This window comes from Balaenoptera physalus, assembly GCF_965194825.1.
Source record: "Balaenoptera physalus genome assembly, chromosome: 2".
Taxonomy (NCBI): domain Eukaryota; kingdom Metazoa; phylum Chordata; class Mammalia; order Artiodactyla; family Balaenopteridae; genus Balaenoptera; species Balaenoptera physalus.
In genome coordinates, this window is record NC_138883.1 from 5,011,397 (window position 1) to 5,037,467 (window position 26,071).

Sequence of the window (26,071 nt, forward strand, 5' to 3'; positions counted from 1 at the left end):
ACAGGCTTTGGAAGTAAATAGTCGTGGACCCCAGTCCCAACTCCTCCACCTGCTAGCAGCAAGCTCCTAGACCCTCGGAGCCCTGGGGCCCTTGACTGTAGGATGGGCAGACCATCAACTTCTCAGAGGTTTGGGGAGGATTGATCCTGTGTGTGATGCCAAGCACTGAGCTGGGAACATGGTGGGATCTCAGCCAATGGGACTTATCATCCCACCAAAATTCAATCTCACCTGGAGTTCTGGTGATACCAGATGCAGCCCATGGTAAAGTCTGCACTAGCATGGGCCCCTTCTCCTCAAGACACTTCATCAGGCAAGGCAGAAACCAGGCCAACGGGAATTAACTTAATGCTCCGTCTGGCAGTGCTTCCCTAGGTCCATCATCCATTCTATTCCCTGGGAGCTGCCAGCCAAGCAAACTGGAATATTGATCGCTGCAATCATCTCGATGGAAGTCTGAAGGCCAAGCACTTTATGTGCGTTTCAATTAGAAGAGTAGGCTGGCCATTCTAATTCCACTTCATTCCAGCCAGCTTCACCCTGGGCAACAAATGGGCTCCGAAAAAGTTGAGTTAATCAGCAATCTATTAATGGAATCACACCTCCACAATGATTTTACATTATCATTTCAAAATGATGCATATTCATTCTCCATCTTGAATTTTAAGCACAGGGAAGGAACCAGGAGTTACCATGGCTGCGCGAAGCTCCGGGCACCACTCAGGGCTGCCATCTTGCTGACTGTGCAAAGCAGCCCTGCAGGTGGAGTGGTACTAGCCTCACTTCACAAGACACAGGAGAGAGAGGCCAAGGGCCTTCCCTAGGCCCCAGGTGGACCCACCGCTCAAGGACAAGTCCGCTAGCTTCTTCCAGGAGTCCCACTGACCCCAATAATTCCGAAGGCTTCTGCCTCCAGCTCACTCTCTCAATATTTGGCCGTAAGTGCTTTGGTTGGAAAGGCAGCTAGGTCCTTCTAATTCGACTGAGCCCAAGTCAGTTTGCGGTTGGGCTGGCTACTCCCCAAGATTCAGAGATGAGTGAGGAGTGGCTCTTCCAGACCCAGGACAGGGGACCTGGGGGCATGAGGGCAGAGAGGAGGAGACCCAGTTTTCTCTGCACATCCTTTGTCTCCTTTGATTTCTTTTAATAGCCTATTTTTTTTCAAGTTATTTAAACTACAAAAATTAAAAACAGTTCACTCATTTCTTTTGAATTTTATACCAAATTCATGTATTTCTACTCTTAAAAATAAGTTTTCTAATGACATACATAAAAATGGTTTCTTCCTCCTGAGGAAGCTTACAGTCAAATAGGGGAGATGAGATTCGATCTACAGGAAAAATTTCATTCACCCCAACAGCCATTTATTGGGCTCTTGTGTTATGGAGGCCCTGAGCTCGGCCAGACAGGTCACAAATGCAGTGAAACTCAGCTGTCAGTTCCTGCGAGAGGGAAGGACCTGCACAGTGCTGCTGCCTCGGTTTCATCCCCGTGGCATTTTATTTCACGGTGGTCACAAGGTGTTAGTAACTTCCCTGCTCGCTTAATGACTTCCTCTGGAGGTTGCGTGCAGAGAAAACCGATTCAGCGTCGGGAAAGCTCATTTCGGCGACTCTGCAGGAAGAGCTGGGGTGACACCTGTAATCCTCTCATTACCTCATTTAGCTAAAGTTAGTTTGCAGATCACAAAACCACTTAAAAGGGCCCTGGAGATCCGTCGAACCTTCCTGTTCTCCCAATAAGAAACCAAAGCCAGAGCTGGCCTGACTTCTCAGGGTCTCAGCTGGTAAACGCAGACCCACACGTGGACTCCCGGCCCTGACAGCCGGCTCACCGCTCTCCCCACCCCCATGGCTCACCTGTCTTGTCCCCGTCCACAGTAATAACTGCACAAAGAAATGAGTCACTTGCTCACCCAGGTCATGCCTGTAAAATCAGAAGGTTGTTTTTTTAGGAAAAAGTAATAACAAAGGCGGGGGGGGTGTCTTAAATAAAGCCTGTCCTTCCTGACATGATGGATGGAAAGCTTTTGGGCGTGAGATGGAATGGTGTGTGATTATACCAAGCTAATAATGGCTGTCACATGTCAGGAGAGCAGATGTCACTACCTTTTGACAGAGGGCACTTGGGAAGAAGAAGTTACAAAGAGAAAGCTTTCCCTTTACTTTCTGAGGGGTAGAATAATAATTCACCTGAATTGTCAAGACTTGTTCAGGGTGGCATATGTGTAATAAAGGAAGGTTCAAGAGCTCCCGTGCCATCACAGGCATTCATGGCAGCAGCAGTCATCACTGGATTTTAAAAGCCCCACACGATTGAGCACGAGTCCTTTCCAGCACTTACTACTCCTTCCCCAGCACCTACTAATGCCAGTCAGACCCCAGAAAGGTGCACCAAGGAGAGTGAGCTAGAGCCCCTCCCAGGAGTCATGCTAAAATGACACCCTGAGGGAATTCCCTGGCAGTCCACGGTCCAGCAGTTAGGCCTCGGCACTTTCACTGCCGTAGACTCGAATTTGATCCCTGGTTGGGGAACTAAGATCTCACAAGCCGCACGGTGCGGCCAAAAGTAAATAAATAAGATGACACCCCAAAATCCAGGGAGAAAATGGCAAGCGCCAGCACACAGAGGATGAGCTGAACTAAGAGGGCAGAGCGCAGCTGGGGAAGGAGGAGAGAGGCCGGGGCGCGAGTTACGGGCAATTCACCATCCGCAGTTTCTTGTCCTCGCCAGGACTTTGCAATTCCTCCATATGAACATGTTTTTCTTTTAGAATCAGAAACAAAGTGAAAAGCCAAAGAAATAAAAAAACTGTAAACAAAAAAAAATTTTTTTAACGCAGCACAAGAGCCTACTGGTCCAAAGCTACGAGGAGAAAGAAATGATCGATTCCAGCAGGGGGTGAGGAAGGCCATCCAGCAGAGAGGGAACTCGTGGCAGCCCAGGAAGGCAAGGACCTGCCTCGTGAAGAACTGGGGATGCAGGGACATGGGCCCTGGGGTCACTTCTGCCAGGGCAGAGAAGCGTAAGACGCTGCGGGGGGGGGGAGAGGTGTCTTGCCCCCATAACACCTAGGACCCGTGGGCAGGACTGGTCTGAGACCCCCTGAAGCAACCAGAGAAAGCCATAAGCAAGGAAATGCTTAATTAGGCCGTGCAACAGGGGGGATCCACGCGGGCCCGAGGCCACCGAGGAGGCCGTGCAGATGCTCAGATGAGAAGGGACTGTGGGAGGGAGGCCCCGCCCCGCCCCGCCCCGCCCCGCCGGGGGGCCCCGCCCCCACCCCCGCCCCGGGAACGGGAGCAGCCGCCAATGCGCCCCAGAGGCCCAGAGGAAATATTATTGCAAGACAAAAACTGAATTATGAAATCCGCAAGCAATAATTAGTTTAAATTACTACTTCTACTTGAATAATTAAACACGCTTATTTTCACTCACTGATGTTTTATTCATTACCATACATCTTTGCTGAAAGTTGTTTTTAACGTGAATATTCTTTTATTTGCAAAGATCCCACAGAGATTTACTATGCTAATTTCAATCCTTTCTTCTAAAATAAAAACAACAATAACAAAAACACTCCAGATTATCATCCATTAGTGACTGCTGTGTGGGGTCCATTATCAACTTAAGTCATAGCAACTGGCTGGAAATACTGTGGGTTGTGATAAAGTTATTCACACACCAAAGCTTCCTTCCTTTAAAATTCACCGCTGAAAGGACGATATTTAAATAAGCTCGAAATGACTATGGAAATAAAAAGACCCGAGTGCAGGAAGACCACTTAGGCACCGACGAGAAGAGCCTTTTGCTTTTTATCACGCCCTCTATTAATGAAAATGTTTTTGCATTTCCACAAATAATGTTTGGATTTTATAAGTCTTATTTTTACACCCTAGAGCTAAGATACCCATAAGCACAGTAATAAAGGCTTAAGGTTTTTATTAAGTAAAGTTACCTTTGGGAATAAGTACTAACTTAAATATAATCCATGAACTAACTCTTCCCTGCTGGGCTATTAGCTGGTATTGGCTGAATGGCAAAACTCCAAATGTGAGCTAATGCCAACAAGCTGGGCCTAAGTCAGGCCCTGAACAAACAGAAAGGAGCAACCTTGCCACCACGATAAACCAGCTCCACGAAGGCCCAGGAGCCAGTAGCCCTCTGAGGGGACCACAAAGCCTACTTAATGTGCAGGCATGCGGGCTGTTCCGCAGAACTGACAACAGCTGGACTCAATGGATTACTATGACAAACATCAAGGAATGCGACTCTGCAGTAAAGTGTGTGTGTGTGTTTGTGTGCTCGCGCGCACACGCTCTTGCGTGCACATGCGCGCACACACACGTACCCCAGCTCTGTTACTCAAGTACGGGCTTCTCCAGAGGAGCAGCACCTGTCTTGGAACTGGCAAGTCCTCACTGAACATTTGTTGAGTGAAACTAAGTATCTGAAGATTTTGTTAAGGCCCCAACTATATTTCTCTTTCCCCCAACCTCCTTTAAAAGCAATCAGTCACCCATCCCAAGAATGCGACCAAGGTGCAGCACCCACCTCCCAAGTGGAGCGTAAGTTACTCTCTGAACCTGGCAGCCCCATTGCCTTTCCCCTGGTGTTTTCCCTTCGTTAATATAAGTAAACTCCACTGAGTATTTTTCACACGGGTTGCAACCAGTCTTCTGGAGCCACGGGAAAGTAGATTACTCAAAAATTTGAAGTTGCCAAATCAAAAATGACCATCTACTGAACAGATTTATGAGCCGTGGCACCAGTTTGGCCTTTGGAAAATGAAGGGACTCTGAAGGCCACAGGCCGGGGCTCAGCTGATTCCAGAACGCAACATCATCTGCGTCATCATCGTTAGAAGCATCCGGAAAGCAGAGCAGAGCTTCTGCTGGGCTTCTGTTTCTGTGGCAACAGCTTCACTGGCCTGTCACAGAAAGGAATGGAAGGAGGAAACTGGAGGGGGAGAGGGAGAAGAGGCAAGGGGGGGTGGAAAGGAGGAAGAGCTAAGAAGAGGGCAAACGGGGACAGGACGTGGTGGAAGGCGGGGGAAAGTACAGAAAAAGACAGCGAAGGAAAGGATGCGGGAACGTGGGGAGGGGCGTGAGAGAAGGAAGGGCAGGGAGGGGAGGAAACATCAGAAGCTGGGGCTTCAGTCAGGCCAAATCACCTACAGATGTGCTTCTATCTGTCCGCAAAGAATGTTCTAGTTTCAGTCATTAAATGTAACGCACTTCAACTCTCAGTCAGTGCCTCAAGACACGCTCAGTTATCTGATAAACCCCAGGAAAGCTGTGTAAAAACGTCAATGCAGTGAGAGGTCTAACTCCAAACCCTCACTAATGTCAACATCCGCCCAAAGGTCTGGCTGGGTTAAATCCAGAAGGAAAAAAGAAAAGGCCCCGGAGACCTGTTATCACTAACCTACAACCATTAGGACAGGGGCCCACTGGTGCCCGATAAGCGAGCGTGCTCGCTGAGCCGCATTAACGGGCAAACCTGCTGGTCCTGCTCGTGATTCCACAAGGAAACAGGTCTTGAAAACCAAGAAGTGTCCAGCTTGAGCTTGGCTGTAGGGCTCTGACAGGGGACACCAGCTAGGGACTGGGGGACAGGGGGTGGGGGGCCTCAGTGCAAGGAGCTCAGAATAAGTGGCCAGGACAAGATTCAGTCCACCCCCTGTCCCCCCAGCCCCCCCCCAATAGTGGATAATTAACAAATAAAAATAACAAGCGCTCTAAATGCAACATGGGATCCTGGCTTGGATCCTGAAAGAGAAAAGGACATTAGGGGAAAAACTGGTGAAATCCCAACAAAGTCTATAGTTTAGTTAACGGAATTATACGGATGTTAACATCTTGGTTTTGACAAACGCCCCACGGTAAGCTGGGGACAGGTACACAGGAACTCTCTGGATTACAACTCTTCTATAAATCTAAGATTATTTTTAAAGTTTCCAAAGAAAAACAACGAGGTCTGTTTAAAAACAAGACTCCTGTTTTTCTCACATTGATTTATTTTTTTCATATAAAACCAATGCCCTTGATAGGGTTTAACTATCATAAAGCTTTACTGGAAGGCTGGCTGAAATACTACAGCGAAAGCTGTACTCCTGCAGCAAAAGTGAATTATTGAACTCGGAACATGCTAGCAGTGTCCCTGCGCTTTGGACCTGGGATATAAGGAGTGACGTGTCTCCGTGCATCGAGGAGCAAGGGTTCTGTCTGACAGAAATAGAAGAGCTTTGAAGAGCCTGCCTTTACAACCTCTTCACACTCCACACTCCGGATTCCCTGCCTCCTGAGCCTTCTCCAGAGAACCTCGCTCCCCTCGCTTTATGGGTCCAACCCACCAGCCCTGCCTAACAGCCCTGCCTAATCTGCACGCTCCTCCACACCTTCCAGCCTTCGCACAGTCTATTCCTTCTGCCCGAATGCTCTTCCATCCCTTTGCTGCTGAACAACGTCTACCCATCCTCTAAGACCCCCTGTGACTCTTGCTGAAACTGCGCCCCCAGGGCTATCCTTTGTGCCCCATGCCATCTTATCCTCCACCCGCCAGAGCAGTTATGATGCACTAGAAGTATACGTCCACCTGTTTCTTTCTCCCGAAGAGGCCAGGAGTCTATCAAGGAAGGGCGAGACACTCTATTCATCTCTGCATCCCACTCCCATCCCCAGCACCCAAGTGTTGGAACAGATACTCAATGAATGAAAGCCTAGGAGTCAAGAATATGGGCAATTCTTTTAAAAGAGAAAATACCAGTATACAACCTTCCATCTTCTGTTAAAGGGTCAAAAAGGTTCTATTTGTAAGAAGTGAAGGAAGCAAGCCCTTTTAAGAGAAACAGATTTTTGTTACAGAATGATGGGTCCATTTCCACAGACAACACGAGTCCCGCACAAGTATCCTCTTCTGACCGGAGAGCTGAAAAGCTTTTCAAAGGTTTTGGTTTCCTTGACAACAGCATTGCTGGAGACAAGCAGGGAAATAATTAAAAAGTATGTTCTCTTTGCTTCGAACTCCTTAAGTGTTTATAGGCAATAATGAGCAGGCCAGGCTCAGCGTGCACGGCATCAGTACGGACGAGCCGAGGACACGCAGGGGCACCCCGTCCTGCCACCCCCTCCAGCGGGGCCCCCTCTGAACCCGGGGGCCTGGGTGAGGACCTGCCCAGGACCACCTTCATCAAGGGAATCACAGCCCACACAGGTCTGATTCGCAACAACTGCGCTTGCCAGGTGCCAGGTCTCGGGCCGGCGTTTAATCCTCACAACAGTCCGTTGAGCTGGGTACGTATTCTTAGTGCCATTTGGCAGGAGAGACACTGAGGTGCAGAAAAGTGAGAAGCAGCCCAGGCCACTCGGCCCAGGGGCCCCGGGGAGAGCGCACGAGCTCCTCAGACTGACTCTACACAACTGCCCCCAGTCCCCGCTCTGACCCTCAGATCTCATCGCAGGGCAGCCAAGGCCCTGGAATAACATGCCTGTGCCCAAGCCCCGCCGTCCTGCCAGCCCACGTCCCCATGCGGGACCGCTTGCTGTGGCTACGCCCAGGCAGCAAGCCTGGGCATCCCTGCGCCCCGGCCCCGGGGCCGCGAGGACACGCACAGCCATGCCAGCCCGCCCTACGGCGGCGCTCAGCCCTGAACTTGATTTACGTGCCTCCTTCTCCATTCGGGGTGGCTTTTCGTGGTGTGTTTTGTTTTAACAGCTTTACTGTATTCGTGTCTTTTATAGTAAGCCTCCTCAAATCTTTTCTCGATTTATGATTTATAAACAAATAATAAATAAACAAACATACAAGCTGCAAGCGTCAGCCCAAGCCCATTACCTGAGAGTGTACAGGCAAACATTTCAACAGATGGGGATCATTGCTTTGATTTAGTGTCCAGCTATGATCTTCGAAGCCCTTTCCAAAGCCCAGCCACCTCTGCAGGGATGCTTCCTGCACGGATTGGAGGTGGGGGATGGCGTCAAGGCGTGTGGACAAGACCAGCCCCAAGAGCCTCCGTGCCCCTGAGGTCCAAGGAGGCCCACAAAAGTGCGGCAGACCGAGTAGGTGTTATTCATTCATTCCCAAATGTTTTTTCAGCACCTACTATGTGCTCAGCTCACCTCCCAGAAGGGGAGATACAACAAGGGAAGAAAATAAACTCCCTGCCATCATGGAATTGCTGTTAGAGTTCTTCTCATTTCACAGATGAACTAGTTAAGACTCACGAAGATTAAGGGCCTTGCCAACACACACATGACTACTTTCTGGAGTTCCCAAGCAGGAAGGGGACAGGGAACAACCCCAAAGTGCAAAAGCAGAAAGAGGGGAGATCAAATACCAGCTCTGTGCTTAGGAGCTACACATCCTTCAGTGCCCCTCTCTGCTCCTCAGTTTTCTCATCTGTAAAATGGACATAAGGATGCTGCTAATGATGGTGCCAGCTTACATTAGGGAGCGCCTGCTGTATGCTCGCCAAAGAGTTTTCCATGAGCTTTCTTGTTTAATCGTCAGATGACTGAGATGGATGCTATGATTACCCCTGCTTTATTGATGGAGAAGCTGAGGTCCCAAGAGTTATGTAACTTAACCAAAGCTGCACAGTTAGAAAGCGCGGGGGCCAGGGTTGAGCACACACCCTCACCCACCACGGTGAGACTCGAGCTCGGCTGACTGCCCTGTGCTGCAGCTGGGGGTAAATGAGATGCAAAAGCCCAGTGTGGAGGCTGACCCAACACAGCAAGGAGCAGCTGGCCTCATGCCACTGACTGTCCAGGCCTAGAGCCCACAAGAACCCCCGCCTGGCTCCCCTCGGTGGGCCCCAGCACTGCCTTCGCCCGCCCTCCCTGGCCCCCCTAGAGCGTGGCAGTCAGCACAGCGCAGGGCCATCCCTGTCACCCAGCCAGCTGCCCAACGCCTCATCCTCTAAGACCCGGCTCAACCTTCCCCATCCCTGAAGCCTGGCTGGTCCTCTGCCCCTGTCCCCAACAGAGCCACCCCACTCCCCTTGTCTTCCCATCCCCAACACAGGTGGCCCCTGGAGGGCCTGTCACACTGTCAGTCTGTTTGGATGCCTGTCCCCCATTAGCTTTCTTGCCAGCAAGGGTGTCCGATCCCCTCTGAGCCTGCCCAGAGCCAGCATTTAATCAATGGCTGGACCAATGGATGCTCTATCAAAGGAAGCACTAGGGGAAGCAGGTCTCCTGATACAGACTCGGAGGGGCAACTCATGCACTCTGGCACCTGGTGCCCCTCTGGGGCCCTCGCCGCTCACACCACAGACAGAGCCTAAAACAAGGCCCGAGCAACTCACTGGCCATACAACAGCGAGTCCGGAAGGCCTGGCTCACACGTCCCACGTCTACACCCCAATGACCAGCGGCCGACGTCATGCTGCTGAGCCGGAAAATAGGCAGGCGCATCCCAAGCAGCCCAGGTGCCTGGAGAGGCTGCTGGCGTCAATGGGCGCCCGCCAGATTATTCGTTCAACAAATCAAGGCAACTGGAGGCAAACCGGACTGCAAGCCTCCTGTGCTTAGGAACGCGGCTTAGCAGGCAATTACAGAATAAACCCTGGCTTGAAGTTCTAGATAATACCTTCCATTTGTAAGGGTTTAGAGTTTACAAAGTGGTTTCACACATCTAACCTCATCTGATCCTTACAGCCCTGTGAGGTAATTATTTCACAGATGAGAACACGGAAGCCCAGACAAATCAGGGGAGGACTCGCTACCTCATTCTGAACATGTGCAGGCCAGGGCTGCCGTGTGTCAAGACCATGCTTGGGGCTGGCCGTGGGCAGCAGAGCCACTGTTCCAGAAGGGGCCTTGGAGCCTCGACACACACCTGCACCCACCTCCCTGCCCACTGGCAACGTGGGCTCCAGCCTGCCCTGAACCCTTCCATCCTCAGCCCTTTTCAGAGGAATCCGCTCCCCAAGGTGACCAGTTCTGAGCGCTGGAAGGTTCTCCCTCACCTATGCTGACTCTGTCCCCTGCAGTTTCCACCTTTAGTCCTGCTCCTGCCCTAGGAGCAAATCAGAGTACGTCTCGTTCCTCTTCCCCACCAAGGCCCTGCCAGCACCTGGGGACAGCCACATGCTCCCCGCCTGTCCCCTCCACCTGGCTAAGAGCATCACGACGAGACTCCCAGGAGCCAGGACATTTCAGAACACACTTGAACGAGAGCAAAAGAACATGAAAAGAAACCAGGATGAAAACAAACAACTTTTCTAACCAAAGGTTACAATGAAAATGAGTTTTAATTTGTGTTTTTGTACCTTTCAAAATAACACTTCAGCTAGTTCAGGAAGAGACCACTTCTGTTTATAAAAGCTCTTGAGTTTTCCCTCCAGTTGCCAGGGCTTGTGTAAACACACTGTGAGCAGGGAGAGAGAAATTGCTACTTGTGAAACTTTTAATGCTAGCATGTATGTGAATTAGAATCCTAAACTCAGCAGGTTAAAAATGTTCTGAAAGCAATTTTGGTGTTAGTCTAAATAATTATAGATCACATTCACTTAGATAAGAGCCTTTGCCCCCTCGGGGCTCCAAGGGAAAATTCTAGGCATGATAGTTAAGCAAAATAGTTGGTTATTACGCAGGATTTGTGGTGGCAGTGCAAATTGGTATAATCCTTTTGGAAAGCAATCTGACAGGAGATGTATCTGGACCCATGAAAATGTGCAACCCTTTGACCCAGCAGTCCACTTCTGGGAATCAATCTGAAAGAAATAATCCAACAGAAAAGGTTTCATGCATGAAGATAACCACTTCAGCATTATCTATAATAGCAAAAATTAGCAACCACCTAAGTGTCCAAGGACAGCTAAGTAAATTACAGTTAATCAACTCCATAGAGCATCATGGAACCAGTGGAAATTGACGGCCCTCCAAAGACGCAGAGGCAGCCGGTAGCGCTGCGGCAGGAGAGGCTGGGAGAGAATGTTAAGTGGGAAAAGCAGGCTGCGAAACTGTGCGCGCACCCTGTGAGAAACACAAGCCCATATGGACCAGAAATTGATGGGAGGGTGTTAAAAGGATAATCATAATTTTAGTGTATGTTGGAATTGGGAGATCTTCCCCCATCATTCTGTAATGCTGTTAAATCATCTTCGTAAAGGGCAAAATGGAGGGCAGGGAGGAGACGCGGGGGACCGAGGGAGGCTTGGACCCTGTAGCATCGTGTTTCGGTCACACAGTTTGGAAATCCAGCCAAACAAGAGGCGGCAGTGGCAGAGCTGGGGCTGACCTGCACACACGCACCGGAGCGGGGATGTGACGCCATTGTGACATTGTGAACAATACATACATGCCCCAAAATGGAATTACAGATGAGGATAAAACCGCAGTTCTCAAACCCTTTGGTCCCTCTGACACTCTCTGAAGTTAGGCAGGACTCCAGAGAGCTGCTGTTTGTGTGAGTTTTAATCCCTCCACATTTAGCATATTAAAAATTAAAACCGAGGACATTTTAAAATATTTACTAATTTATGTAAAAGTAACAATAATAAACTCATTCCACGTTAACATAAATAATGTATTTCTTATTGAAAAATAACTGTTTTCCAAGGCAAAAAAAAAGAGTGAGAAAGCACTGTTTACATTTTTGCCATCTCTTTAATGGCTGGCTTAATACAAGACAGCTGTGTTCTCATAGCTGCTTCTGTATTTAATCAATGGCAACAGCACACATCCCGTAGCCTCTGGAAAACTCCACGTACACTCATGAGAGAATGAGAGTGAAAAGGCAAGGAACTTCTAGGTGTTATTATGAAAATAATTTTCACCCCATAGACCCCATGAGAGGGTCTCGAGGACCCCTAGGGGTTTGCAGACACACTGAAAACCACTGCAATAAATTACAGCATTAAAAACTGCTGCTGTAGTGGGGAGGGGGCGATTCAAAATTACATGTATAGTTGGAACTCAACAAAGTGGAATTTTTTTGAAGAGTGGATGGAAATATACTAAAAAGTCTGCAGTCATTGCCTCTGGGTGGAAAGACGCTGGGCAATTTCTTTCTTTATGCCTTGCTGTTTTTTCCATAGTGTATGTGTATTTCTTTTATGGTCAAAAACAACATTTCTTTTTGGAGGAATGGCTTGGGTAGCCGTGGTGTATCCGTGCCCGATGGAAGCAGCCGATGGGAAGAAGGTCGTTTTAAATCATTAGTAGCCAGCATCCGTGTGGGAGCACCACCAAGCGTGGCCGCTCCCAGTACACCCATCGATCGCTGGCACCCGGAGCACATCCATCACGGCACGCACGGCCTATCCAGACCCACAGAAAGCCGGCGAGAGATGACGAGAATTGAAACTGGCTCCAGCTAATCACTTCTAGATGAAGGTCAAATATAGGTGACTATTTATCAGCACCCGGGATGGGGGAGGACATGCTCTAAAGCCAGGGGACAATTACAAAGGGGAAGGTCCACAGACTTGACCACAAAAAATGTTAGGTTTTCTCTGCAAAAAGTAAAATAAAATAATGAAATACCAAACTCAAACACCACATGGCAGGGGGTGGGGAGGGGCGATTATTTTGACAGGTCAATAGCGTCAGTATGTAAATTGCTCTGGTAAGAGAAACACCAAGACTACAGATTAATGGGCAAGAACCACCACCACAAACACTCCTTCAGCCTTAACGAGGTGCCAGGCTCGGTTCTAAAAGAGCCGCACATAAATGAACTCATTTGGTTCTCAAACAAGATACCATTAGATTAGCAAACGTTTAAAAAAGTAATAATTCGGGGCTTCCCTGGTGGCGCAGTGGTTGAGAATCTGCCTGCCAATGCAGGGGTCTGGGAAGATCCCACATGCAGCGGAGCAACTAGGCCCGTGAGCCACAATTACTGAGCCTGCGCGTCTGGAGCCTGTGCTCCGCAACAAGAGAGGCCACGATAGTGAGAGGCCCGCGCACCGCGATGAAGAGTGGCCCCCAACTGCTGCAACAAGAGAAAGCCCTCGCACAGAAACGAAGACCCAACACAGCCATAAATAAATAAATAAATAAATAAATAAATAAATAAATAAAGTAATAATTCTAGCGCTGTCGAGGATGAGGAGACACGATCACAGTCGTAAATGATGCTGTGTGCCATAAACAGAATTGGGAGATTGGGAATGACATATATACGCTACCATGTGTAAAACAGAGAGCTAGTGGGAACCTGCTGTATAGCACAGGGAGCTCAGCTTGGTGCTCTGTGGGGACCTAGATGGGTGGGATTGGGGAGGAGGGGTTGGAGGGAGGTCCAAGAGGGAGGGGATATATGTATACATATAGCTGATTCACTTCACTGTACAGCAGAAACTAACACAATATTGTAAAGCAACTATACCCCAATTAAAAGAAAAAAAAGAAAGAATGAAGTAGACCTGGGCACTGAGAGGGAAAGATGTGCACCACACGTGAGTGAAAAAACCAGCTGGACGACAGCACGGAGAGTGAAGTTTGCATACTAAACAAAGACCCCAGCCCTCTTTCCCACTCAGATGCCAGAATGCAGGCAGCAGGGCTGAGCGCACCCCAGGGAGTGGAAGGTTCCTCTCTGGGAAACTAACTAGGCTGAGAGAAAATAATCAGAGATGTTCACATTTGGGGGTCCAGCTTACCTCCTCACTCTGTAACAACGTCACTGTGGACAAGCCACACACACACACACACACACACGCACGCACACACACACAGAGCCTATGGTCACATCAGCTTTTTCGCGTCTCCCTCCTCAATCAGAATGAGCAGCAGAAAATCTCTAACGTGAAACACAGACACCAAAACAAAAAGACAAAAGGAGATGAAAAGAGACAGAAACATTTCAGAAAACATGGGAAAACTTTCAAAGAACTCAGAGAGCTAAGAAAAGACCTTGTAAATATGCAATAAAAATAATACACTATAAATATCTTTTAAAAGGAACATTCAGAAAATAAGAAACAGCTCTTGGAATGTAAAAATATGATAGAACTGAATACTTTTCTGAATATATGTTATACTTTAGTAGAAAAGTTTAAGCATAGGACATCAGAAATAACAAAATCCCAGGAAAAAAGGATTGAAAGATAAAGGAGGAAATTCCCCAGAAAAATAAAACGGAAAGGCAAAGCAACAGAAAACTAGATAAGAAAAATGAGAAGCTCAATCCAGGGACACGCAGATCATCTAACTAATCAGTCCCAGAGTCAACGCCCTTGACCGGCAATAGACGGGGGGTGTTGCCCATCTTCCTGTGGCCCCCGTTCCCTGGGAGGGGCCGAGGTCCCCACACCTCACTCCTCGTGAGGAAAGACAGCCCTGGACCGGCTCCAAGACCCCTGGCAAAGCAGAGCTACAGCCGCCCCGGTGCTAGGTTTCCAAAGCCCTCCTGCACCTCCTCCGTTTCATTCTGGGTCACAGTATCTTGTGAGGGGGGCTGAAGCATGCTCTCTTTTTTCTTGTCGAGTAAAGAAACTTCAGGAAGCTTGCCAAAGGGAAGCTATGTGAAGGCAGGCTTCCAGGGATGCTGGGCTGACACCGCGGCCTCACTCAAGTGCTCTGGCCCCTGCATCCCGCTCCAACCCCCCAGTTCGTGGGGTCTTTGCTAGAGCCGTGTCCATCTGGGAGAGACGCCAGACTACAAACAGCAGAAGCCGGGAGAAAAGGCTAAGAAGTTGGAGAGATTTACCCACTCCTTCTTTTAAGGGATAAAAATACTCGCAGTTGGGAGAGGAAATGACCACCGTGAAATTTTTTAATGCTGGTTACAAAAATAAAGTACGTAGGGTATGATTAAAATCAGTTGATGCACATGGGAAAAAAGAATGGAAGGAAACGCTCCTTGCAAAATGTTCATAGTCCGTATGTTTGAGTGGAGGGTCTATGGTTACATCTTTAATTTTCTGCCTTTTTTTAAAAAAAAGAAGGACAAAGCCATCACTGGGCACTAGAGAGGGGCCTTTAAGAGTCTTCTGTGTCCAAGTTTTAAAAGCAGCAAGAAGTAATTTACTAGACTGTCTCAACTCCTAAGTGTGCCAATTTTGCAATCTGCATTTTTCAATTACATTAAAAGCATTTTCCCAAATTGCTCTATTCTTCCCTTAATGACACAGGATGAGACTGGATGAGGCCGGTTCCTGGAGAACAGAGTCTGCACCTTCACACTGCACTGTTTTCTCCCCATCAGCATCTGGCACTGGGGACACTGAACTGTTTAAGTTAAACCAAATGAAGTTTTCAAAAGACAGAAAGAAAACACAGCTTGGGTTCTGCCACACTTTCCTCTCTTATCCCTCTTTCAACCAAGGGTTTTTCCTGTAAGTCACAAGCTTACAAGGCCCTTCTGGAAAGCAAGGGAGAAGTGGGAAATGTCTCATTTGTTGGCCTCAGAAACGTCGCAGCTTTCATATGGGGGAGAGGAGTGTCAAAACTTCACTTCCCACCAGGAGAAGGTTCCAACCCAGGATCTCACAGCTCCTCCCGGAGGCTTGACAGCCCTGCTGTCGACCAGCCTAAAGCCCTCACTCCCCGGTCTGTTACCATTCAGATGATCGTGAACTTTCCCTGGAAGGAAAACCCTCAAAGGATGGGAACGGAGAGGAGCAAACATAGGGTGCAGAGAGGGAAGCAGCCGAACACTTCCTACACCTGACCTCCCTGCGTGCCCTTGGGCAAGTGTCTTCCCCTCTCTGGGCTTCTGTCAAATGCAGATGGAACCAGATGATCTCTGCGTGCACACACATGTGCGCCCACACACCACCCATTCTCTCCTCGCCTTCACCTAATTACCCTCGATGCACTGTTAATCATTCACTCCCCAAATACCAAACGCCCACCACCACAACCCAACCCTCCTCCCCAGCTGTGCGGCTCTCATTTCCAATAGATTTGCCTCGTGCTTGGAATAAATTGCCAATCATCTGCATAATGCTCCACGACTCCTCACTCTACACATCACATCATTTCTCAATCTCATTTTGTAAAATCCATCAAGAATAATTCTTTCAAAACTGAAATAAACCCTCACTCTGGCACTTGAATCCATAAATTCCTTGTCTTTGAATCTGAGACATATTACTTTCTACAAAGCACATCTAAGATACCCTAACATAATCTGATACGCTAACATTGATAAATCAACGGGATCCTGTAATACATAAAAATGCAAATCCAAACCACCACGGAAATCACCTCATCTCCTGATGCCCCTTACAAGAGCCACAAGGCTTTGAAGCTGGGCAGTGCTTGGGCACCACCCAGGTGAGGGGATATGCTTTTCCATCCTTTATTCTCAGAGGCAGAGGAGTAGAATGGGTCTTCTAGCTTTTGTTGCTCAGGCTCTGGAGCCTGACAGCCAGTTGCCTCTACCATTTACCAGCTGTGTCACCGTGGACAAATCCCTTAACCCTCTGTGCCTCGATTTCCTCATCTGTAAAATGGGAATAATAACAGCACTTGCCTTGTACGCCTGTTATGAAGATGAGATGGGGTGTTTTAGGGGTGTGCCTAGCAGGTGGTGGGCGCTCCGGGATGGTTGGCTCTCCCCATCCTCTCATCTGTATCACAGGCAGAGGCCACGGTCTCCAGGACAACGTACATAAGAAGGGGACCCGAGGCCCACCTGGCGGCACACCTGCCCTACAGGGCACTGACTCTCCTGGGTCTCTTCAGGTGTGAAATCACTGCCCCCAGCACTGTCAGAGGCCCAGACACAAAAACACTCTGAAAACTGGCAAACGTTGCCGGGGCCATTCTCTTCCATCACACTTGAACACGATCAGTTTGGAGACATGGACCCAGTCCTCCCATATAAACTTCCAAGCGCACAGTGCATGAAAACGGAGCGGGTAAATGGCTTGGTACAGACAATCTCAAAAACTTTCTAAATTTTAAAAGTATCCATCTCAGGAACAGCAACATTGAAACTCTTGAAAAATATATAGCTATAGACATATTATGAAAAGATTCACAAGAACAAGAGTTACATGAAGTCGGAGGATTCTGGGTGACTTGTCTTTCATGCAGTTGTTTTTAATTACTAGATCCAGATGCAGGGGAGTCGGGAACCTGTTTCTTCAGCCCCTCCCACTGCTAGGCACTGGGCTGCATCTTCTCATTTCTTTTCCACAGCAACAACCCTAACAGGTAGCCATTATCCCCATTTTACCAGTAAGAAAAATGTGGGATCAGAGAGGCTAGGTGATTTTCCCAAAGTCACACAGCTACCAAGCAACAGATATGAAATGGCAACCCAGGAGTCTCATATAACAATGGCACTGACGGAGGCTGGCCAATCTAATCAGGTTCTACTCACCACACACAAAGGCTTTAGCTAAAGCTTGGGTTCAAATCAAAGCACTCCTTAACTGCATTAAAGCAGCAAAAAGACATTTATGTACAGCCATGTTCACTGCAGTACTGACTATTTGAAAAACAAAAGCAGGAAACAATAGGACACAACATGGAAATGACCAAGCAAAGTTTGGAATCTGAGAGAGTGAGAAAAATATGTTTGGGGAAAGTTTTTAATGAGGTAGAAAAATGCCCCTTACAAACAGTACAAAAGATGGGGGTGGGGAAGCGCACAATCAAAACCGCACACGCTCTGCAGCGCTAGACCGATTCCATAAACGTAAACGTAGAGGGATGCGCTGGTCCTGACCAGGGGAGGTCCCTGTGTTCATGAGCTGCTGGCTCGGGGTGAGGATTGTCAGTGATTTCTGTTTTCTCCTTCATTCTTCGAGTTTTCTGCATCTTCAAAGTCAGTCCCTGGCAGCAAGAAACATGCCGTATGCCTCTGGGAGCCTTCTCGGTACCTGGCAGAGGGCTCTGCACATGGGGCTGACAATCAGGGCTGCCCGTGTTTGGCCAAAGCAGGATACGTTTCGTTTGTGCTTTTTCCTTCAAAAAGGGCCTCAAAGTCTGAATTCTACCTTTACGTGGAATGGGTATTCAAGCATGTTGAGCCAAGTGAAGACACGGGGAAATGAAAAGAGTGTACAGGAGGGTATTCGTGCTGGGATTACAACTACGGGAACAGATGCACGGTACCGACAGGGCCAGCGAGGGACGGGCAGGAAAGAAAACAGAGCATCGATGTGGAATTATGAGTCATTGTTTTGTTTTACTTAATTTCTCTAGCTGTAAATTTTTCAAAACTAATATAACCATAATTTACTGCTCACAGAACATTTAGAACATATTAAAATAAGTATCTTTCTGCTGTAATGTGCCCAATCGAAATTTATGAATTCCAAAGCTGCATTTTAAGGAAATGAAGGAACTGGCACTCCACGTTCTTTAGATTAATCAGCTGGATTGTGTTGTTTTTCTCCTGATCAGAAAAGAAATCGTATTTCAGTAAATGTTACCTTGAATCAAGGATTCTTCCACGTTCTAGAAGCTTGGGTGAGCAGCTTATACTGTCTTACTGTGCCCCCTAGTGGCAAAGAGCATTTATGCACTTCAAAGACCATCCTTTCCCAAAGGCTGGAAGTAAAATCCAAAATAATTTTTTAATCTTTATTGATCACTTAACATGTACAAAACGTTGTGCCAGGTGCTATGGGGAATATAAAAGTGGATTTGGTACAGTTCCCATGCTCAAGAGGTTTAAAATCTACAAGCAGACGTGCTTCCATGGCAATGCAGGTAGAAAGAGATACCACCCCGTGGTTAAGGAAGGGTGAAAATTCCCAGGGAGAGCAAGAGAGGGAGCACGCAGTAAGTGCCTACTATGTGCCAGGAGCCACACCAGGTAATTCATAACTAGTATCATTTATTTTTCATGAAAACCCAGCAAGCTATGCATTACTACCTCCACTTTACATAACACAGGTTGAGGCTCAGAGAAGTGAAGTAACTTGCCTGATATCACACAGCCAGTCAGCAGCAGAGGGAGGATTCAAATTGAAGTCCTGTGACCCCAGCCCCCAAGCTCTCCCCTCCTTCCTGACCAAGGTGGGGGCAAGAAGGCACTCTGGTAGACTTTAACCGAAAGACAAGGGGAAGGTACCCTCCAAAGGGAGCACAGAGTGGCGGGGGGGGGGGGGGGCGTGCCCTGTCGCACCCACCTCTTCTAGCTCATTCCCTACTCACCCAGCATCTGCTCTCCACCCGGGACTGGGCTGCAGGAAGCCAGGACTCCTGCCTGTGCCCACGGTCCTGTCCCCACCCCAGACGAAGCATCCACACAATGCCTCCCAAGCACCCCTCCAGCTCCTACCAGACCACAAGGACACCCGCGCGGCCCACCTTCCGACACCAGGGAGGGAGAAGCACACCATCCTGCCCAGGGCTGCCAGCTGCCCGCCGGTACACACACAACCCTGACAGCCCAGCACTTCCAAGGCCCCAGCCGGGACTTCCCTCCCCGGCTTCCAGCCCCCGGCCCCCAGCCACTCTCCATCCATCTTCCCATCCTGGCTCCTCCAGCCCTGCCTCAAGGTCTTCACACTGAAAAGTTGCTTAACATCGATTTGCCAAATAACTCTGTCACTGAAAACTGTCAAACATCATAAAGCAGAGAGGACCCTGGCCAGACTATTTGCATCTACGGCTTGTAAACGCCCTGATTTTCGAGACGCCCACAGTAAGATGATGGTCAGGAGATGCTGACTCCAGCAGCCATGACGGCGGCCACACTCTGCCCCCCACTCTGCAGCCCCACCATGAGAGACGGACAGCGCGGGGGGCAGGGCTCCCTGGAGGGTGCCAGGCCAAGCAAGGAGCCAGTGCCCGCGTCATTGCCTGCAGCACACACCACCGTCCTCGGGACAGATGGGCGACGCAGCCGTGCCAGGCCCCGCCCAGGGCAGCCCCAGGGCCAGGGGAGGCCTCAGGGAATTGCCCCAAGCAGGGTTGCTTTCCTGTTAACAGAGAGTCCCTCTGAACGAGCGGTCGTCCCAAGGTGGACCAACTGCGCCCTCTTCTGGTCATGAGCTGTCACAGCGGGTTGGCTGCTCCCAGGCGCCCTCCGCGCGGCCTCCCCGCCTCCCCAGCTCACAGCCCGCGCGCTCATCTCTACGCGAACACCCGCTACACGGCCGAACAAACGCAACGCCCCGGGTCAGCGGCGTCACTCAGACGCTCTCTGTTCCAAAACTCTCATGGGATGCCCCTGCTCAGGAAATCTAAACTTCCTGGGCAAAAGTGACCGGAGCAGGGCGCGCAGAGCCCCTCACTGAGGCCGGGTGCAGACCGGTCCCCACAGGGCTCCAGGCCCGCCCTTCCCCACCAGGAGACACAGCCCCGAGGGCGGGTGGGCAGCGCACACATCCCTCCACCCAGCTCTGCCCACAGCGACCCAGCCTGTCCTCTGAGGCCCCCGGCAAGCTTGCCTCCTCCTCAACAAAGATCGCATGTTAACGCATATATGTGGAGCCTAGAAAAATGGTACAGATGAACCGGATTGCAGGGCAGGAATGGAGACACAGACGCAGAAAACAAACGTATGGACACCAAGGGGGGAAAGCCGCGGAGAGCAGGGCGGGGGTGGGGGGGGAATGAATGGGGAGATTGGGATGGACACGTATACACTGATGTGTATAAAATGGATGACTAATAAGAACCTGCTGTATAAAAAAATTAATAAAATTCAAAAATTTAAAAAAAAATAGGAAGAAAAAAGGAAAAAATTTAAATACCTGCATGTTCATGCACACACACACATACCACGCCACATACTATACACACATACACACACATCACACACTACACACACACACACACACACACACACACACACAAAAGCCTGGGCTGCCCGTGTCTGGCAGACTGGCCCCGCCCCCCCGGGTCCTAGGAAGGGGCTGCCCACGCCCTTCAGGTGGCCCACCTGTAACCATGCCACTCTCCACAGAACTCCACCCCACCACGGGCCCGCTGTCAGACTGGGGGCTTTAGACACAGCACCTGGGCGTGTGTCCCACCTGAGAAGCCCCAGCCGTAGGTCTCACAAGCTTGTCTCATCGAGAGGAAAGAGGCTCAGAGAGGTCAAGTGCCTTGCCCAAGATCACGAAGCTGTTGGGGATGGAGCCAGCCCTTGAGCCCAGATCATTCTAACCCCAGGGGCCAGCCAGACACTGCCCACCAGGAACCCCCCAGACAGGCTCCTGACCAAAGGGACAGGTGCAGGCTCCCGGGAGGGAGGGCCGAGAAGCCCCAGGCCTGGGGGATGGGTCCAAGCACGTGACAACGCACACCAGGGACGCCAAGAGCCTCCTGAGCTGACCACAGGGCCCCCGAACTCGCGGAAAAAGCAACAAAGATGTGCATGTAAACCCTGGGGCTCCAGGCTGCAGACAGGACACGACACTGTCCCCACAGAACTCCGTCAGCCTCGCAGACAAGAACACAGACACGTCATTCCAGGACTCAAACGTGCCACCTAAAATGACACTCATCGACAGAGGTCGTGTCCAAGACTTCACTGTACTTGGGCTTCCTTTCTTAGCTTCCAAAATTGCCTCCTGGGAAAAAAAGCTCAAAATGAAACGTGCAAATACAGTGTCCTGGGCAGGCAGGAGCCAGAACCGTGAGGAAAACAGGCGGGGAAGCCGACATCTATTGAGCACCTATGGGGCTCCTGCCTCTGCGCCAGGGGCTTTGCGAGCGTTTTCGTCACACAGTCCCATGACCCAGGTACAACCAGGCCCTTCACAGGTGAGACCCCAGACTCAGAGGGGGCGGCTTGGGCAGCTGACCAGCCACAGCAAAGCTGCATCCGAAGCCACGTCCCTGCAACTCCAAAGCTACTTTCTTTCCAGGAAGCTTTTGTTTGGCTCACGTGTATTTGGCACCAACTATGTACTGGGCTTTGCTAGGGGCCGAGGAGGTGAGGAGGAGGACAGAGGACAGTCTGGGGAGGGGGGGGCCGGGAGGGCAGGTTCCAGGTAGGTGTGACACACCTGTCACACTACCTACCTGTCCACACGGGCACTGCTTACTACGAGTGTGCCTTACCTCAGGAGCTTTTACAATAAATAAATAACAACCAAAAGAGTCTCTGCGTAAACCGGAAGTCCCCAGCAGGGCATCCAAAGCCCTCCCCGCTCTGAGCCTGCCTTCTTCCCCATCATGGGCGCCTCACAGCCGCCCATGCTTAGAGCCAAGAACGCCCTTCCGCCCCAGCCCACCCCCTTCACCAAGTGAAACTTCCCTCCTGGAAGCCTTCACCAAACCCTCTCCAGCTGAGCTGCTGCCCTCCCCTGGGTGCCCGCAGCCCCCATGGAACCCCCTGGGGCCCCATCCTCACGGCCCCGACGCAGGCTTGTGAGCGCCTCTCTGCTAGTCCGTGGCCCCTAGCCCAGTGTGCCGGCCTGGAAGCCAGGGTCAGCTCAGCGACCTTCACACCCCCTGCATCCAGCACAGCACCTGGTACAGAGCTAACGTCGTTCAGCACCCAGTGGGGGTCACAGTGGATGTCCCCAAGGTCCTGGGGCCTGGCCTGGGCCTTTCTTCCCCCCTCTGCTCCCTCTCACTCAGCGACTTCATCCTCCGGGGGGCGTGAGTGTGTCTGGGCGACCTCGGCACCCCCAGGAGGGGGCAGGACTAGCCTCCTCTGGTGGCCTGGGCAAGGCCGCCTCGGGGGAGGGGGGCGGCGATGGGACAGAATGCACCAGCCGTCCAGGTGGGCCACTGAAAACCCTCTCTCAAAGGCAACAACGAGAACTCCAGAAATGCCCAAAAAGAAGCGCTCAGCCTGTAACCAGGCCTGACCTCACCGTTTTGAAGAACAAAACAGCCCAGCAGTTTATTCCTAAGAGCAGCTGAAAAGAGCAATTTCACTCAAGTCTTACCTTGAAGGTTTTATCCATAGAAGTTGAGAGAAGCATGTGGCTCCTGGAAGAGACTGGACACCACTGAATGTTGTTGACGGGGCCCCGGTGGCCTCTCAGATGGAAGAGTACCTTCCTGGGAATCTTGGTTTCCTTATACTGACTGTCCAAATACGGCTGAATAAACTCGGACACTTGGGGCGCCACACAGAGAGGGGCTGGGGCGCGCCGGGCACAGGGACCCTGGGGCTCCATGTCTTTACTCTTGCCCGTTTCCGTGCTTAATGCCTGCCACTGTCTTAGTCTTTTCGGGGTATAGGGCACAACACCGTGCGCATACCGCTGCCTCGGAAGAGAGCTGCCGTTCTCACCTGGGGCTTCAGATCCAGTTCGGGCACAGAAAGATGGCTCAGGGGAGCCAGAAGTTCCCCAGGAGAGTTTCACCTGCTTCAGGCGGGCAGCTGCCAGGGGCACATGGCCAGCTGGAGCATGGCTGGTCCACAGGGAAGGACGAACAGGCTGGCTGGTGGGGAAGGTGACCTCAGGCTCTGTCCTGGGCCACTGCAGCCTCTGGTTGGGGCAAGATCCTGAGTCACTGCTCCAGAGCCGAGCCAGAGGGAGACGACAGCCGGCTGCGTCTTCACAAGAGCCATGCCTTGTGGGCACTGCTCCCCCGTCCTTCGCATCCAGGACTTCCGAGGCAAAATCCCGCCCAGGAGGTCTCACGGCATCGGAAGCGTCTTTCATCTGGCCGGCAGGATTAAAACTGCCCGCAGGCTCAGTCTCAGCCTCTGAGTCCGAGTCATCATAAGCCACCAGCGAAGCCATTGAAGACACAGTTTCTCCTTGTCCGTCAAGGGCAAACTACCTAAGGCCAAACAAAGTGTCAGAAGATGTGCATGGCAGAATGTTTCCTACCTCGTGCCAAAAGCAAACACGCCACAGAACAAATCCAAGACTGAAAAACCCATAAGAATAAACACATTAAAAATGAGGCCTTGGGACTTCCCTGGGGGTCCAGTGGTTAAGACTCCGTGCTTCCACTGCAGGGGGTGCGGGTTCGATCCCTGGCTGGGGATCCCCCCACAGGCTGTGCGGCCAAAAAAAAAAAAAAATTTAACAACAACAAAATAGTAAGACCTATACAAAGAAAACTAAAAATGTAAAGACATAAAAGAGGACCTGACTAAATGGGAGACAGGATGCCTGGACAGAAAGACTCATGGTTTTAAAGAAGCCTTTTGGAAGGGCGATTTGGGCAGGATCTATTGTAAATTTAAACTCTTTTACTGCCACAACCCACTTTAGAACTCTGTCCTACACAAACCCTAGCACGTGTTTGCAAAGATAGGTGTACAGAGAGCCTGCAGCACTGTTTATGAGCAGCAAACAAGAAGAGCGTACACTCATCAACGCGAATGAGGTTAGTTCTGAAAATACTGAAATGCAAAGATGACCAGGACCCACCACGTGCTAAAAGCACGCTGCCCTCACCTTTGTCCTCCCCCTATGCTCCAGTCCTTCCTTTTATTCTCTCTGCCTAGAACGCACTTCCCCAGATATCCCATCTCAACTACAAGCCAGTCGGAGAGATAGACCAGCAACACAAGGTGGAGAGGTGCCTGAGGCATGGGTCCACTCCATTCCAAGGGTGTGAACCAGATCCTCAAGTTTCACTCCAAACACACAGACTCACACAACAGTCCATTTCCCCTTTCTAAAAAACTCTTCCTGGGGCTTCCCTGGTGGCGCAGTGGTTGAGAATCTGCCTGCCAATGCAGGGGACACGGGTTTGAGCCCTGGTCTGGGAAGATCCCACATGCTGCAGAGCAACTAGGCCCGTGAACCACAATTACTGAGCCTGCGCGTCTGGAGCCTGTGCTCCGCAACAGGAGAGGCCGCGATAATGAGAGGCCCGCGCACCGCGATGAAGAGTGGCCCCCACTTGCCACAACTAGAGAAAGCCCTCGCACAGAAACAAAGACCCAACACAGCCATAAATCAAAAATAAATAAATAAAAATTAAAAAAAAAAAAACTCTTCCTGGAATTCTGAACCATCATACACAATCAGTTGTAGCCAACTAGTTTCTACAAAGAAGTACCTCCTCGTGGAATTCAATTCTGTGCAGTTAACGTGAAGCAGGTAATCAGGAGGAAAACAACGATGCTGCACACATCCAGGACAGCAGAGGGCGTGGTGGAGCAGCACTGAGAGCTCAGGCAACGGGCAACTTCCGGGAAAGCCTGCGTCCCCTACCTTAATAAACCATCCTGAGCTCCTCTTCCCACACGTGGGGTCAGGTGAGACCTGAAGATTCCCTGGGGGTCCTCGGTTACGCCATTCCAGACAGCCTGTCTACCACCCACGTCTTCCCCTGGGCAGTGGGTTTCATGTCCCCTGCAATCAACCATCCCACCCCTTCCATGCCTTTCCCATAAAGGGTACCAAACAAGTTATGTCATCATTCAAAAAATGTCTGTTGCCTGCCTCCTCTAAAAATCCCACCCCCACCTGTAGCCCAATCCAGGCAGGTAACACCTTCCACACACAGAGCCATTATCTAAATAAAACTTCCACAACAAGCCAGCCCATCTCAAACGGAACTAATATAATATAATGGACTAATTATAAACTAAGGGAAGGGTGCACTGCGAAGGATTTGGCATTTCTTTTCTCTCACTACTTAGTCTGGTCCTGCATTCCGATCAGACACCGCATCTGTCTCAATTCCTATGCACAAGACCGCCCACCACAGCATTCCATCCTGCCAAAGGGAACCCACCAGGTTCCCATCACAAAGGCTCCTGTCTGCAGCCACTGGGATGGATTCCTACCCACCCAGTTGTCCACAGTTGTCGAATCACAGGAGAGGCCAATGACCAGAACTAAAGATGAGGTCTTCAGCAAAAGATCAGAGAGTAGTGGGGTTGGGGCCCATGAGCCCCACTTCCTACAAGGCAAGGCAGCAAGGACTGAATGAATGCAGGCAGGTGGACGATAGGGCTCCCTATCTGCTTCATGTACATTTCATTCAGTCATTCAACACTGACGGAGCATGGGCTACTAGCCAAGCCCCACACGAGGCACCAGGAACACCAGGGCAAATGAGACAGTCGACGATGCCCTGCACTCGCCATGCTCACATGCCAGTGGGGAGAGACAGACCAGAACCGAGTGAAACAGAGCATGTCCGGAAGTGAGAAATCCTAAGGAGAAAAGTAAAACAGAAAAGAAAAGGAGGCGTGGTAGTGGGCCTGGGATGCAGTTTCACGTTGGGAGGCCGAGGCAGGCCTAAGGCAGAAGGTGATGTTCTGCAGG

General features: G+C 50.3%; 1 protein-coding gene across 4 annotated transcripts in view; it reads right to left on the reverse strand.

The window, feature by feature from the left end:
• Nucleotides 1-26,071, reverse strand: part of WDR25 (WD repeat domain 25) — a 137,884-nt gene that overhangs the window by 110,252 nt on the left and 1,561 nt on the right. For 2 of the 4 annotated variants that reach the window (XM_082448264.1, XM_082448265.1), the window contains exon 2: nucleotides 22,772-23,614. In XM_082448264.1, coding sequence (XP_082304390.1) covers nucleotides 22,772-23,578 — 807 coding nt within the window. In that variant the 5' untranslated portion in view covers nucleotides 23,579-23,614. Of the gene's footprint in view, nucleotides 1-22,771; nucleotides 23,619-26,071 lie in introns of all 4 variants that reach the window. The other 2 variants (XM_082448262.1, XM_082448263.1) reach the window with 1 other exon arrangement.